This window comes from Babylonia areolata, chromosome 34 (genome assembly GCF_041734735.1).
Source record: "Babylonia areolata isolate BAREFJ2019XMU chromosome 34, ASM4173473v1, whole genome shotgun sequence".
Classification (NCBI taxonomy): Eukaryota; Metazoa; Mollusca; class Gastropoda; order Neogastropoda; family Buccinidae; genus Babylonia; species Babylonia areolata.
Window position 1 is genome coordinate 16,873,808 of NC_134909.1, and position 13,552 is coordinate 16,887,359.

Sequence of the window (13,552 nt, forward strand, 5' to 3'; positions counted from 1 at the left end):
TCCGGCAGCCATTATGACTCCTGTTCCTGTGCTCTTCATACGGCTAAGTTTTTTTCCCGTATTTTCTGTCTGTCTGTCGATTCTCTGGCGTTCTTGTTTTTTTTCAAATTTTGTCATTCAATCAGGTCACATAATTATATGGTTCTCAAATGTGGTTTCATACACTTACTGTTCTGTCGTTGTTGTTGTTTTCCACACACACACACACACACTTTCACTTACTCATATGCGTACACAGTAATCCCCCCCACCCCTCCCCCTCCTCCCACTCGATTTTTTTCCTTCCCTCGTCTAATATCACTTACAGTGAAAAGACGTTTAACTAAAGAACGAAGGAAGGTGGCAGAATGGTTAAGATGCTCATCTGCCCGTACAGTGTCCATGGGGGTTTGGGTTTGATTCCCTCCTCTGGCCCTTTCTCCCAAGTTTAAATGGAAAATCAAACTGAGCGTCTTAGTCATTTGGAAGAGATGATTAAACCAAGATCCTGTGTGCAGCATGTACTTGGAGCAGTGAAAAAGAACCCATGGCAACAAAAAGGCTTGTCCTCTGACAAAAATTCTGTAGAAGAAATCCACTCTGGTATACAAATGTTATGTGGAGTGATGGCCTAGAGGTAACGCGTCCGCCTAGGAAGCGAGAGAATCTGAGCGCGCTGGTTCGAATCACGGCTCAGCCGCCGATATTTTCTCCCCCTCCACTAGACCTTGAGTGGTGGTCTGGACGCTAGTCATTCGGATGAGACGATAAACCGAGGTCCCGTGTGCAGCATGCACCTAGCGCACGTAAAAGAACCCACGGCAACAAAAGGGTTGTTCCTGGCAAAATTCACATCGATAAGAAAAACAAATAAAACTGCATGCAGGAAAAAATACAAAAAAAAATGGGTGGCGCTGTAGTGTAGCGACGCACTCTCTCTGGGGAGAGCAGCCCGAATTTCACACAGAGAAATCTGTTGTGATAAAAAGAAATACAAATACAAATACAAATATACATGCATGTACTCAAGTCGTCCCCAAGGCCTGACTAGTGCATTGGGTAATGCTGCTGTCAGACATCTGCCTAGCGGATGTGGTATAGCGTATATATGGATTTGTCTGAATGCAGTGACGCCTCCTTGAGAAACTGAAACTGAAACACACACACACATATATACACACAATCTTACTGCTTCCCAACCATTTTCACCTACAATCATTCACAACTACCTCAATTTTAAAAAAAAGAAGGTAATTTGTCAAATCATTTGATTGCACATGTTCAGTATATACATACACATAGTTGTTTACAAGTAAAAAATTTGTGTTCCTCTGATAAAAAAAAGTTATCCACACAACAACTTTATGTAAACACATTAAAATCTTACATGTCTGTGTGTGTGTGTGTGTGTGTGTGTGTGTGTGTGTGTGTGTGTGTGACTGAAACCTGATAGAATGACACAGGAAACAAATGATGAGCACCAAACTGCCGCTTAATATGTATAAGCTATATATATATATAAATATATATAAACACATACACATCTCTCTCTCTCTCTCTCTCTCTCTATATATATATATATATTTATATATATATTTATATATAAGCCTCACACGTTCACTTGCATTCTTTAAAAGGTTTCGTTCACATAATTTTCAAAATCATTTCATTTTCTGCATAATATGAAACAGTCAACTCATTGAGCCTTGTGCCTGAGCAGTGCTCTTGCATCAAAATTTGTCCCCTTGAAACTGTTTTCATGTTCATACATTATCCACAAACAGCAAAGGAAGGAAGAGGTCTAACTTCTACAGTAATTCCAGACATGCCCACGTGTAACCTGAAGGAAAGATAGTATATTTTCTGCTTATTGGGGTTTTTTGTTTGTTTGTTTGTTTGGTGTTTGTTTTTTTCCACATCAATATGGCATGGGAAGTCTGCTGATGCTGTAACCCCCCCCCCCCAACCCCCCACCCCTCCTCGCGCCCCCATCCCCTCCCTCCACCAATGGTTGAATGGGTTAACATTTTTACTTAAATTTGTCTTTTTGCCAACAAGAGTTTGAGTTCTTGTTTTTTTTTTTCTTCTTCTTTCTTTGACCTATATTTCTCTCTGTGTGTGTGTGTGTGTGTGTGTGTGTGTGTGTGTGTTTTGGTTTTTTTGTGTTTTTTTTTTCAATTTTATAATGCTTTTATTACTTATGTTGGGTTTACTGTATAGTGTTATGAATATCCTTTGTGCTAATTCTGCAACACTATCATATTCTGTCGGTTGTTTCCCCTGAGCAGTATGCTAAACACACCCCTCACGCTCCACACCCCGCCCATGCCCCTCCACGCCTTCTTCTTATACATATATATAAACATACATGTATAATCAAATTCTAGCCCAAATAGTCGGAACAGCAGTTGCCTCCTCTGCTGTTCTAATGGTCATAGTCGGACACGACTGACTATCATATATATACATATAAAACTGGGTCTTCATATGCATGATCCTTGTTTACAGCACACTGCCAATCTGATGAGCAGTTCTTCTGTGCATCACCCAAAGAGAGTTGAGGGAGACAAAGAAGGAGAAGACACAGCTACCACTCCTACACACACACACACACACACACACAATTCACTCACACACACACATACACACAAACCTGCTCCAAGCACTACAAAGAAATGTCACTCTGGCGAACTCCGCTTCGCTCTGCTCCCACATTTTCCCCACCACCCTCTTCCACCCCTGTCTCCTCCTCCTCCTCCTCCGATGAGCTGTCCTCCTCCCCCTCCCCCTCCTCTTCCCCCTGCCCACGGGAGGAGTGGGGGAGTGGAGGGCGGGGTGCCTTGTGGAGCCAGGGTTTGAGTCCATTGTGCAGGAACATGTGCGCCTTCAGGTAGTCCTCGCGCAGGAACTTGGCCGGGCAGTGCTGGCAGCGGAAGTGGCGGCCCTCATCGTGCGTCACCAGGTGGCGCTTGAGGCCGTGCGGCAGGCGGAAGGCCTTGGGGCAGTGGGGGCAGGGGAAGGGGCGCTGGCCCGAGTGGATGAGGCGGTGCTTCTTGAGGCTGGACGACTGGCTGAAGGCGGCGGGGCACTGCTCGCACAGGAAAGGGCGCTCCCCGCTGTGCGTGCGCTGGTGCACCTGGGGGAGAGACAGAGAGACAGGTGGCAGAGGGGTTACCACGCTTACCTGCCAATACAGGTGGCACAGTGGTACCTGCCAATACAGGTAGCAGAGTGTTTATAAGACACTTACCTGCCAGTACAGGTGGCAGAGTGTTTATAAGACACTTACCTGCCAATACAGGTGGCACAGTGGTACCTGCCAATACAGGTGGCAGAGTGGTACCTGCCAATATAGGTGGCAGGTTATAAGAGACTTACCTGCCAATACAGGTGGCAGAGTGGTTATAAGAGGCTTACCTGCCAATACAGGTAGCAGAGTGGTCAAGACGCTTAACCACCAATACAGCGTCTGTGAAGAAGGCCTGCATATCACCATTAGCATTACTACTGTTATTATCTGCATATCAAAGTGAAACTAAAAAAACCAGAGCACCTTGAGGTTGGTGGACTCGGCGAAGGCGGCAGGGCAGAGGGAGCAGGCGTAGGGTTTGACCCCAAGGTGAAGGTTGAGGTGTGTCTTGAGGCTGGACGACTGGATGAAGGCGGCGGGGCAGTGTGGGCACCGGTGACTCTTCTCCCCCGTGTGGGTCCGACTGTGCACCTTCACCATCATGACAAAAGGTGTTTAACCCCTTGAGTGCTAACTTCTTTTTTTTTTTTCTTCTTTTATATAGGTCAGCTGTATTCCCAAGGCTGACTGTGCACCTTCAGCATCATGACAAAAGTTGTTTAACCCCTTGAGTGCTAACTTCTTTTTTTTTTTTTTTTTTTTTTTGCTTTTATATAGGTCAGCTGTATTCCCAAGGCTGACTGTGCACCTTCAGCATCATGACAAAAGTTGTTTAACCCCATGAATGCTAACTTCTTTTCTTTTTTTTTTTAATATAGGTCAGCTGTATTCCGAATGCTTACCGTGCATCTTCACCATCATGAAAAAAGTTGTTTGACCCCTCGAGTGCCAACTTAAAAAAAAAAAAAAGAAGAAAAAAAAAAACGTTTCTATAGGTCAGCCATATTCCAAAGGCTGACTCAGTGTCTCTGCACCTTCAGCATCATGATGAAAGTTGTTTAACCCCTTGAGTGCTAACTTATATATATATATATATATAATTTTTTTTTTTTTTTTTTTTTTTTTTTGAGGTCAGCTGTATTCCTTATGTGCTGACCGTGCATCTTCAGCATCAAGATAAAAGTTGCTTAACCCCTTGAGTGCTAACTTTTTAATTTTTCAGGTCAGCTGAATTCCATGTATGCTTACTATGCACCTGCATCATCATGATAAAAGCTGTTCAACCCCTTAAATGCTAACCTTTTTTTTTATTTTTTTTTTTTTAGGTCAGCTGTATTCCATATGCTGACTGTGCATCTTCAGCATCATGATAAAAGTTGTTTAACCCCTTGATTGCTAACTTTCTATCTTTTTTTTTATGTAGGTCATCTGTATTCCTTATATGCTGACTGTGCATCTTCAGCATCATGAACAAATTTGTTTAACCCCTTGAGTGCTAACTTTTTTTCAGGTCAGCTGAATTCCATATGCTTACTGTGCACCTTCATCATCATGATAAAAGTTGTTTAACCCTTTAAAAGCTAACCTTTTTTTTCTTTTTTAGGTCAGCTGTATTCCATATGCTGACTGTGCAACTTCAGCATCATGATAATAGTTGTTTAACTTCTACTTTTTTTTGGTCAGGCGTATTCCAAATGCCGAGGGAGAAAAGCCGATTCAGTACCGTGTACACTAAAAGTTCTGCAGCTCCTCCATTTGCCAGAATTTATGGATGAAATAACACCGACTGATGCATAATAAGTTCTACCTTCACAAGGAAGTCAAACAAAAGGACGAACTTTGTGATTCTTTAAGTAATTTACTGAAATTAAGACATTTAGATATTTTGTGAATATTTCTGCAAAACAAACTCACAAGCATTCAACATAGTTCTCAACACACAAAAAAGGAGCAATAATCCTCAGTCTGTTTTCCATCTAAATTATCAAAGTTATCTTCTGAATCATTGTACAAATCACTGCCTGCATCATTCCTAATCTCCTCAAATATTTAAAAGGATTGCAGGTCCGAAACTGTTGTGGCATCACCTTTTTAAGAAGACTGGTTTCATTTCTCAGGAGAAGAAACAATTTCATGAGAACTGTATGATCAGAGAGTTGAAAAGGGGAAGGAAATCACCTTTATGAGCCTTTCCTGAGCCTGTCGACATCAGTATGGTTCTCCAACACATAAAATTGGCACAAACATTATACACTGTGATGAAATACCTCCGTAATTTTAATGGAGACTGGCATCACAGGCTTCGAGAGCTCCGTCAATTTAACAGACGGGGCAGTCAAGGGGTTAATTTATATACAGCAACTTTCCGTGTAATACATGCTCAACTGCTTCATCATCATAATAAGTGTTTAATTCATAAAGCTCATTCCATGCAAAACATGCTCATCTGATTTATCATTGTAATACTAACAGTTGTTTAATTTCGTACTTATATCGAGTCTTTCCATGAAAAATATCCTCAGCTGTGCTGTAAAATGTAAAAAACCAACATGTAAAACATGCATTTAAAATTAAACACTACAATGAAAAAACCAACAACAACTTACATGCATATCTTCCAATGACATCCATCCACCAAAACTAATTCACACACACACACACACACACACACACACCTCATTTGGATGAAACAATAAGCCGGGGTCCCAACTGCACTAGTGTAGCATGCACTTAGCACACATTAAAGAACCCACGACAACAAAAGGATTTTCCTTGGCAAAGTACTGAAGATTAATTCACTCTTGATAGGGAAAAGAAAAGAAAAGAAAAGTGATGATGACGCTGCACTGTAACGACATGCTCTCCCTGGGGAGAGGAGCTCAACTGTCACACAGAGAAATCTGTTGTGACAAAGAGTAATGATACAATGCAATGCAACGCAAAGCAATGTACCAATAAAATACAATACAAAACAGTGGAATCCAATCCAATACAATACAATATAATACAACACAATACAGTACAACACAACAAAATACAACAGAACACAACATAACACAACATGACACAGCAGAACACACAACACATCAAGACATGACACAACACATTATGGCACAACACGTCATGACACGACACAACACAACACAACTCAATACCTTCAGCTGCGAGGACACGCGGAAGGCCTTGCTGCACACCTCACACACATACGGCTTCTCCCCCGTGTGCGTGCGCCGGTGCCGCTTGAGGTTACTGGAGAGGGTGAAGGCCGCGGGGCACTGGTCGCAGCGGAACGGCCTCTCACCTGTGTGACTGCGCAGGTGCACCTGAAAGGGGACATGAACTGGAATAGCTTCATGCTCTAACAAAAAAAAAACAAAAAAAAACCCTGGCAAAATTGGGTAAATGATTACAGATCTATGCACTAAACTGTGCATTAAAGCAATGGTGCTGACTTAACATCTTGCGTGCCCCAGGAAGGAGACGTCCGTCCCCTTCCGGTTAAAAAAAAAAAGTGCCCCAAGATGGCAAATCTCTGTCTGCGTCACTGTAGTTTTTCTTTCTTGCAAAATCATTTAATTCATGTGAAAATGTCATTTTATAATTGGACAGTGAGTTCATTCTCCTTCCAGAAAAGTATAGTTTTGTATGCTTCCTTTTAGCAGTTTGCATGCTAGAATCATTTCTTTTTTAAATTACCCTCTGTGACCAAAAATCCCTTGGCAAATAATTTAAAATCTATCCATGTAAACCATAAAGCAAACATACAATGTATTAAGAAATCAAAATTTAAAAACCACCACCACCAAAAAACCAACCTTGAGGTTGACCAGTTTAAAATCTATCTATGTAAACCATAAAGCAAACATACTATGTATTAAGAAATCAAAATTTAAAAACCACCACCACCAAAAAACCAACCTTGAGGTTGACCAGCTGGTGGAAGGCGGAGGGACAGTTCTGGCACTTGAAGCGTTTCTCCTCCCCATGGGTGGCGGCATGGCGCTTCAGGTGGGTGGACGAGGTGAAGGTGGCTGGGCACTGGCAGCACAGGAAGGGGCGGGGCGCGTGCTGCTGCCGCGCGTGGGACGCCAGCCGCTCGGGGTTCGAGAACGTCTGGCCGCACCGGCCGCAGCGCACCACCTTGGTGTGTCCGCTGCCCTCCATGTGCTGCCGCAGTGTGTCCGCACCGGGGTACGTCTTGTCGCACACCCCGCACTGATACACCATCACCCCCCCGTCCTCCTCCTCCCGCTTACCCCTCCCCGACTGTGACCTTCTGCCCTTCTTCGACCTTGACCTATCTTTGGACCCTGGCTGACAACGGCTGCCGTTGCCTGACCCCATGCGTGACCTTGCAGCTCGTTCCGGCGCTGCTTCTTTCTTTGTGCGTTTCTGGGAACGAGCGTCTTTCTCCCTGTGTTCAGTGTCGCGATCATCGTCTTCGCCACACGACAAGGGAAAAACACTGGTAGATCCCCGAAAGCTGCTGGAAAGTTTGTTCCGCAGACCCGATCTGACCGATGGTTTTCTGCCGACGTTTGCTGCTCTTCTGGATCGTCCAGGTGACGGTGGCTGACCATTGGGGCTGTTAGACTGTGGCTGCCTGGACTGGCCTTGGTGTCGGCCTGGTGAGAAACAGCAGAGTTATAAGTGACTGTGTGACCAAACATTTTTGCTTCCTTCACGACACAGCACTGAGTGTCACTGTAGGATTACCTTCAGTTCCAGGGCTTCTGATAATGTGTAATTATGCATCCCTGACACTCTGAAAATGGGAAAGGACATACTGCATATTCATCGTGCTGGTCCCCGAGCTGGTGCCTAAAATGAACGCATAAAAAGAGTGAAAATAAAGCATCACAGTTTCAGTCATAAGCTAGGATCATCTGATATAAAGAAGTGTTGTTTCCCTTCACCTTTTCTTGGCTGAGAAGCCTTGATGATTACGACCAGGAGGTAAGCCTGCCTTTGCAATGTGTCCAGCAATGCAGATTTGATTAGAGTAAGCAGCATCAGTGATCCTCTAAAGGTAGTCTGGGGCTCCCTAGAATGATGGCACGAGAGTCCCTTGGACTCCATGATTGTTTTTTTTCTTTTTTGTTGTTGTTTTTCTTTAGCTTGTGGACTGCAATTTATGACCACTCGCATACATGTACAAGTGAGATTTTACTTGTAAGACCATTTTTACCCTGCCATATTGGCAGCCACACTCCATTATCAGAGATATGCATGCTGGGTATCTTCTTGTTTCCATAACCCAATGACCACTGACATGGATTACTGGATCTTTTATGTGCATATTTAATCATCTGCATGTGTGTACACACCAAGAGGGTTCAGGCACTAGCAAATCTGGACATATACTGACCTGGGAGATCGGAAAAATCTCCACCCTTAACTCTCTCCATACGAACGGCAAAAGAGATGACGTTAACAGCATTTCAGCCCAATTACCATCATCAAAATATTGCAAGCGGAAGGCTCTTATACTGAAGAGGTGAATGTTGACAAAGAATACCACAAATCTGACGACGGAAGCTAAAGGTTGGGTCATTCAGACACCCACTGGACAAACGAGGGGTCTGTGTAGAGGAGAAGAGAGGACTGGCCGTACTGAGTGAGTTAAACCTACCAGGTGCGCTAAGACCAGGGATCAAACCCAGGAAACTCGAGTGAGAATCCAGTTCTCTAATCATTCGACCTCTTGTGAAGGTTTTAAGACCAGACTTGAAAGAGCTGAGTGCGGAGACCTGACGAAGAGAAAGAGGAAGTTCATTCCAATTGCAAGGTACAGAGACAGAGAAAAAACAGCAGCCAACAGTTGAGCGTTTGAATCTGGGTATGCGTAAACAGAGTGGATCCGAAGCCGATCGCAGAGAGTGTGATGGAGTGTAGAGGTGAAGGCAGCCACAGAGATAGGAAGGGGCAGATTTGTGAATACATTTGTAACATAGAGTGCTGATCTTGTACTTAATTCTGTGTGAGACAGGTAGCCAGTGGAGATGTTGCAAAAGAGGAGTGATGTGCTTGCTCAGATCTTTTTTTTCTGAGAACGAGTCAGGCAGCAGAGTGAAAACACAAAAAACACAAAAGTTTAGAACATATCTTTGTGGCTGAAGATACACATTTTCACCACATCTGCACTTATTATTTTCTTTCTTTTTTTTCTTCAATGCAAAAAGATTACCAGAAATAAATATCTGACATTTTGGGGGACACATCCTTTCATGGAATACTTACCAACAGATGAGAACAGTTTGTGTAAGCAATAGTCAGGGTATGATGACCAGTCCAATAGCTGAACAACTTACTGGCCTTTTCAATCATACACCTTCTTTATAAATATCTTTTGTTTATATAACAATTTAATGTATATATTTAATTTACATCTTTATTTATTTCATTTTTGTCTAGTGTTTCATGTTCCTATGAAAGGCTCCCAAGGCCTGACCAGAGTGTTGTGTCTATGCATGAGTCATCTGCTCTTTTTCACAAAAAAATTACAAATTTTATTTTCTTCAACAGATGCAGTGCAGCATATATGGGTTAGACCATACGCTTTGTTGCCTCCTTGAAACTGAAACTGAAGCGTCCAGAACTAGTCACGTTCTTGGCAAATTCTGAGATAAACTCTGGACCATATTTATCAGCAAGTGGCCATTGGGGAAGTTACAAAACAGCATTTGCTTCCACTTGTGTTTTAACTTTTAGGTTTATGAACCCAAGAGAACTTAAAGATAAAGACAATTTTAAATTGGGAAGACCGATGGCAACTTTTTTTTTCTTTTTTTTTTAAAGATTTTTTTAATACTCTTTTTAAGATTTATGAGCGGTTTTGCAGCTAAATCTTATTCAGTTTCTTGTTCCAAACAAAACTTAGAACAAACAATCATGCTGGCATGTGAGAAAAAATATATCTGGTGGGTTTGGCAAAAGCAAACACAATGTTGTTAGTCAGCTTAGAAAGAATAACAAATTTCAGAACAGCAACTTTACCTAGAACTGGAGGCATTAACTGACATTTTATCCATATCTTAATTCTTATACAAAAATTTAAAAGAATATGAAAATAGAAATTAAAAAAAAATATTTAAAACAAATCACCATGATACCGACCTCTAGCTCTCCGACGCTGAACAGTCAAGCCATTTTTGTTTCTCCTCCATTCTGATGGTTCTTGATGCTCGCTCTCTGTTCCAGCCATCTGGTTGTCTGTCAGTGCCACCACCATCTTCAGGCAGCCAGGTGAGCTTTCCACATCGGTGTCGCCATCATACTGGTCGTCATCATTATCCATCCCCTCTGTCTTCACCCTGATGTCAAGGTCATCAGGTTCAGGTTCAAGGTCAACTTTTACGAACTGGTGGGGTCAGCCTTGGTGGGTTATGCCCTAAGTGCCTGTGTACCCCATTCTGTAGATGCAGATATTTACAATTTTTCAGAGAAGTATTAACTCAGTGTGTGTGTGTGTGTGTGTGTGTGTGTGTGTGTGTGTGTGTGTGTGTGTGTGTGTGTGTGTGTGTGTGTGTGTGTGTGTGTGTGTGTGTGTGTGTGTGTGTGTGTGTGCGTGTGTGTGCATGTGTTTGTGTCTTTTTCTCTGATTTTCTTTTTTCATTGCATGCTTTTGTTTGTGTACAAACATGTACTATAGCATGTGCTACCAGTACATGTGCTAAATGTATGATATGCTCCCTGGCTTGTTTAACAAGTACATGTGCAGAACCTCTTATAATTGTGTTCTGTAGCATGTAAAATTTACTGAATATATCAATTATAATTACTCTAGCATGCTATACTTAGATCAGAGGTTCTCCTCTGCTACTGGTAACCATGTGACCCAGTACTACTTGCTGTATGTGGGGAGTAAACCCCACAAGAAAATTTGATCTGAAGAGGGATACGCTCCACCAGATTTAACTTGCCCCAAGACAGGTTGCATCATAATGGTAAAACAATGGAATGACAGTATTAAAGAATGGACAGGACATCTGTTTGCATAAAACCCAGGGTTTGACACATAACTGACTGACCTAAGGAATCTGGTAAACAGTTCTTCTGTGCGACACCCTAATAACTCTTCACAGAGTTGAGGAAAGAAGCAGATGCCATATTAGTTCATGAGCTAAGCCAATATGATTCAAATGACATTTATAGAAGAGGTGAAATTAGTCGTAAATTTTCATCTTTTATTAGTTTTAATAACTTGCCAATGACCGGATCCCAAAATCAAATGATCTTGGTTTTGTTTCATAAATGTATCATCTATCATAAAAGCACTGTTTATTTTTATCATGTAAATGATACTTAATTTTCCCAACACCCATGTGTCCTATCCAGCTGAAATTTCAGAATCCTGAAACATTAGAATAACAACCAAAAAAAACAACAAAAAAAACTTTAAAAGTTTGCAAAGTCCTATTATTTGTGCTAAATAAGGCTGCTTTCTTGCCATGGGTTGGTTCTGTGTATATACAACTGCAAGTATATTCTTTATCATCATAGTGTAATGTCATGTCAAGTCTGGATGCAATGTCATGTAATGCCTGCTAAGCTGGAGTGCCATGTCATGTATTACAGTGATACACATAAATCTGTAGGTGAAAATTGCTCATTAAAAAGAAAACAATAAAGAAGTTTTGCATATTCACACAACAACCAGCTTGTGTAATGACAAGATGAGATTGGTGGAAAATGTTCATAGCAAAACTAAAAACAACAAACGAATACAGTACCTGCACTATGTGGAGTAATAATGAAATTTCTGAGTCACAGTGTGCTAAAGACTAATGACCCAAATCTACACCCTGCATTTCTACTAAATGTTTAAACCCACAAGACAACGCCACACGTAAAGAAATATTGTTTTTGCTTATTTACTTAGTAATCTAAGATTTATTCATACTGTCAAATAATTTTGAGCGCGAGTAGTGGTTGTCTCCCTTTATCGGGAATGCAGTATTTTATTTTTAAGCACGAGAAGTGAAACCGTCGGCAAATAACAGGCCTATAATTATTATATCCGCTCCCTGCAGAACTGATAACAGATATACATAAATTCATGTAGTAACATACACGTAAACCAGCAAACAATACGGTCGATCCTGTCCGACCTACAAATCGAATTTGACTTCGACAGGCACGAGTGAGGGGGGAGAGGGGGGAGGGGCATGGGAGCTGAGGTAATAGATGGGGTGCTCTAAACTCAACCTTCAAGTTAAAATTACCATTACCATCAAAACATAGAATACTTGAGATTCTGCTCTTGTCTGTTATCCTAGACTGGAGTCGATTTAATGTCTAAACTTGCCATCACATTGGTTACTCCGAATGAAAATAAAAATTAATTCATGGTCGGACTTCGGTAAGAATCCAAACTGATTTTCAAATACTAATAGTAATGATCGTATGCTTGCAGAGGAAATCCAGCTTTTTCACACATGATCTTTTCACAATCGTATGCTTCGAGAAATCCAATACTCACCTTGAGTACATTAAAGGCAGTGCATGCTTTATAACTGAACGGGAAGAACCGACAATAATTTCCTAATTATGTCCTTGGTCCTCAAAGTGTGCACGCACAAAGGGAGGCAACAAAACAAATGCAAGAATATGAGGTTATACAACAAGCAACCGCGCAGTTTTTATTTTCAGTTGCAGTCTCCCATGAGTTGTCTATGTTGCAGACTACCCGATTGATGTTCACATGAACACACACACACGCACGCACGCACACACACACACACACACACACACACACACTGACAGTGGCAGATGTTTTCGTATAGTTTTTCACCTCCTGAATCCAAAAATACCACACAAGTGGAGCTGCGTCAACTCAGTTCTGTGATAGCCTCTGTTAAAAATTGCCAATAATTTTTTGTATTTTTGGGCTGGAGGGAAAATTGGCGGAAAATTGACTTTTCCCCAAAATGAGTGTGGCACATGTTTTCGTATAGCTTTTCACCTCCTGACTCCAACTGAAATAACACACAAGTAGACCTGCGTCAACTCAGATCCGAGATTGCCTCTGTTGAAAATTGCCAATAATTTCGCATATCGCGGGCTGGAGGGAAAATTGGCAGAAAATTGACTTCTCCCAAAAACAGTGAGTAGCAACCAAAGAACTCTTGTAAGATCTGGTCATATGTGTGTGTGTGTGTGTGTGTGTGTGTGTGTGTGTGTGTGTGTGTGTGACCAGTTTTTCACGCGCTTGCCCTCGATGACTAGTCTTCTGTTTGCATCCTCTGCCACTGATCTATTGTCTATTGATTCTTGAGCCTGGGATGAGTGATGTTATGTCCTCACGGCATTGCCTGAAGTCACATTTCAAAGATGGTTAAAGATCTGAAATTCCCACTGACAAATTGATTTCTTGAAATTTACAAGTAAAAGGATAAAGAACTTGAAAAAGATGGAAAAAAAAGTTTTATGTGCCATTTCTCA

At 41.8% G+C, this 13,552-nt stretch overlaps 1 protein-coding gene across 3 annotated transcripts; it reads right to left on the reverse strand.

Moving 5' to 3' along the window:
• Positions 1–2,128: 2,128 nt before the first annotated feature.
• Positions 2,129–12,697, reverse strand: LOC143277643 (uncharacterized). Of its 3 annotated transcripts, none has more exons than XM_076582533.1 (6): positions 12,591–12,697; positions 10,226–10,521; positions 7,028–7,734; positions 6,265–6,432; positions 3,533–3,700; positions 2,129–3,115 (listed from the first exon to the last, which is right to left on the reverse strand). In XM_076582533.1, exons 2-6 carry the CDS (start codon positions 10,404–10,406, stop codon positions 2,645–2,647), a joined length of 1,695 nt encoding a protein of 564 aa, XP_076438648.1. In that variant the 5' UTR covers positions 10,407–10,521; positions 12,591–12,697; the 3' UTR covers positions 2,129–2,644. The 3 variants fall into 3 exon arrangements, with proteins under 3 accessions (XP_076438648.1, XP_076438647.1, XP_076438649.1); XM_076582532.1 differs by having other exon boundaries at positions 10,226–10,422; positions 12,591–12,687; XM_076582534.1 differs by lacking the exon at positions 12,591–12,697 and adding an exon at positions 11,842–11,977.
• Positions 12,698–13,552: the final 855 nt, after the last annotated feature.

Bases quoted from the DNA above. Each gene is read 5' to 3' on its own strand.
- LOC143277643 (XM_076582532.1), bottom strand. The intron at 7,735-10,225 runs GTCGGTATCATG...GTTTCTCACCAG, and splicing joins TCAGCGTCGGAGAGCTAGAG to GCCGACACCAAGGCCAGTCC. The intron at 3,116-3,532 runs GTGCTCTGGTTT...TCTCTCCCCCAG, and splicing joins CCGAGTCCACCAACCTCAAG to GTGCACCAGCGCACGCACAG.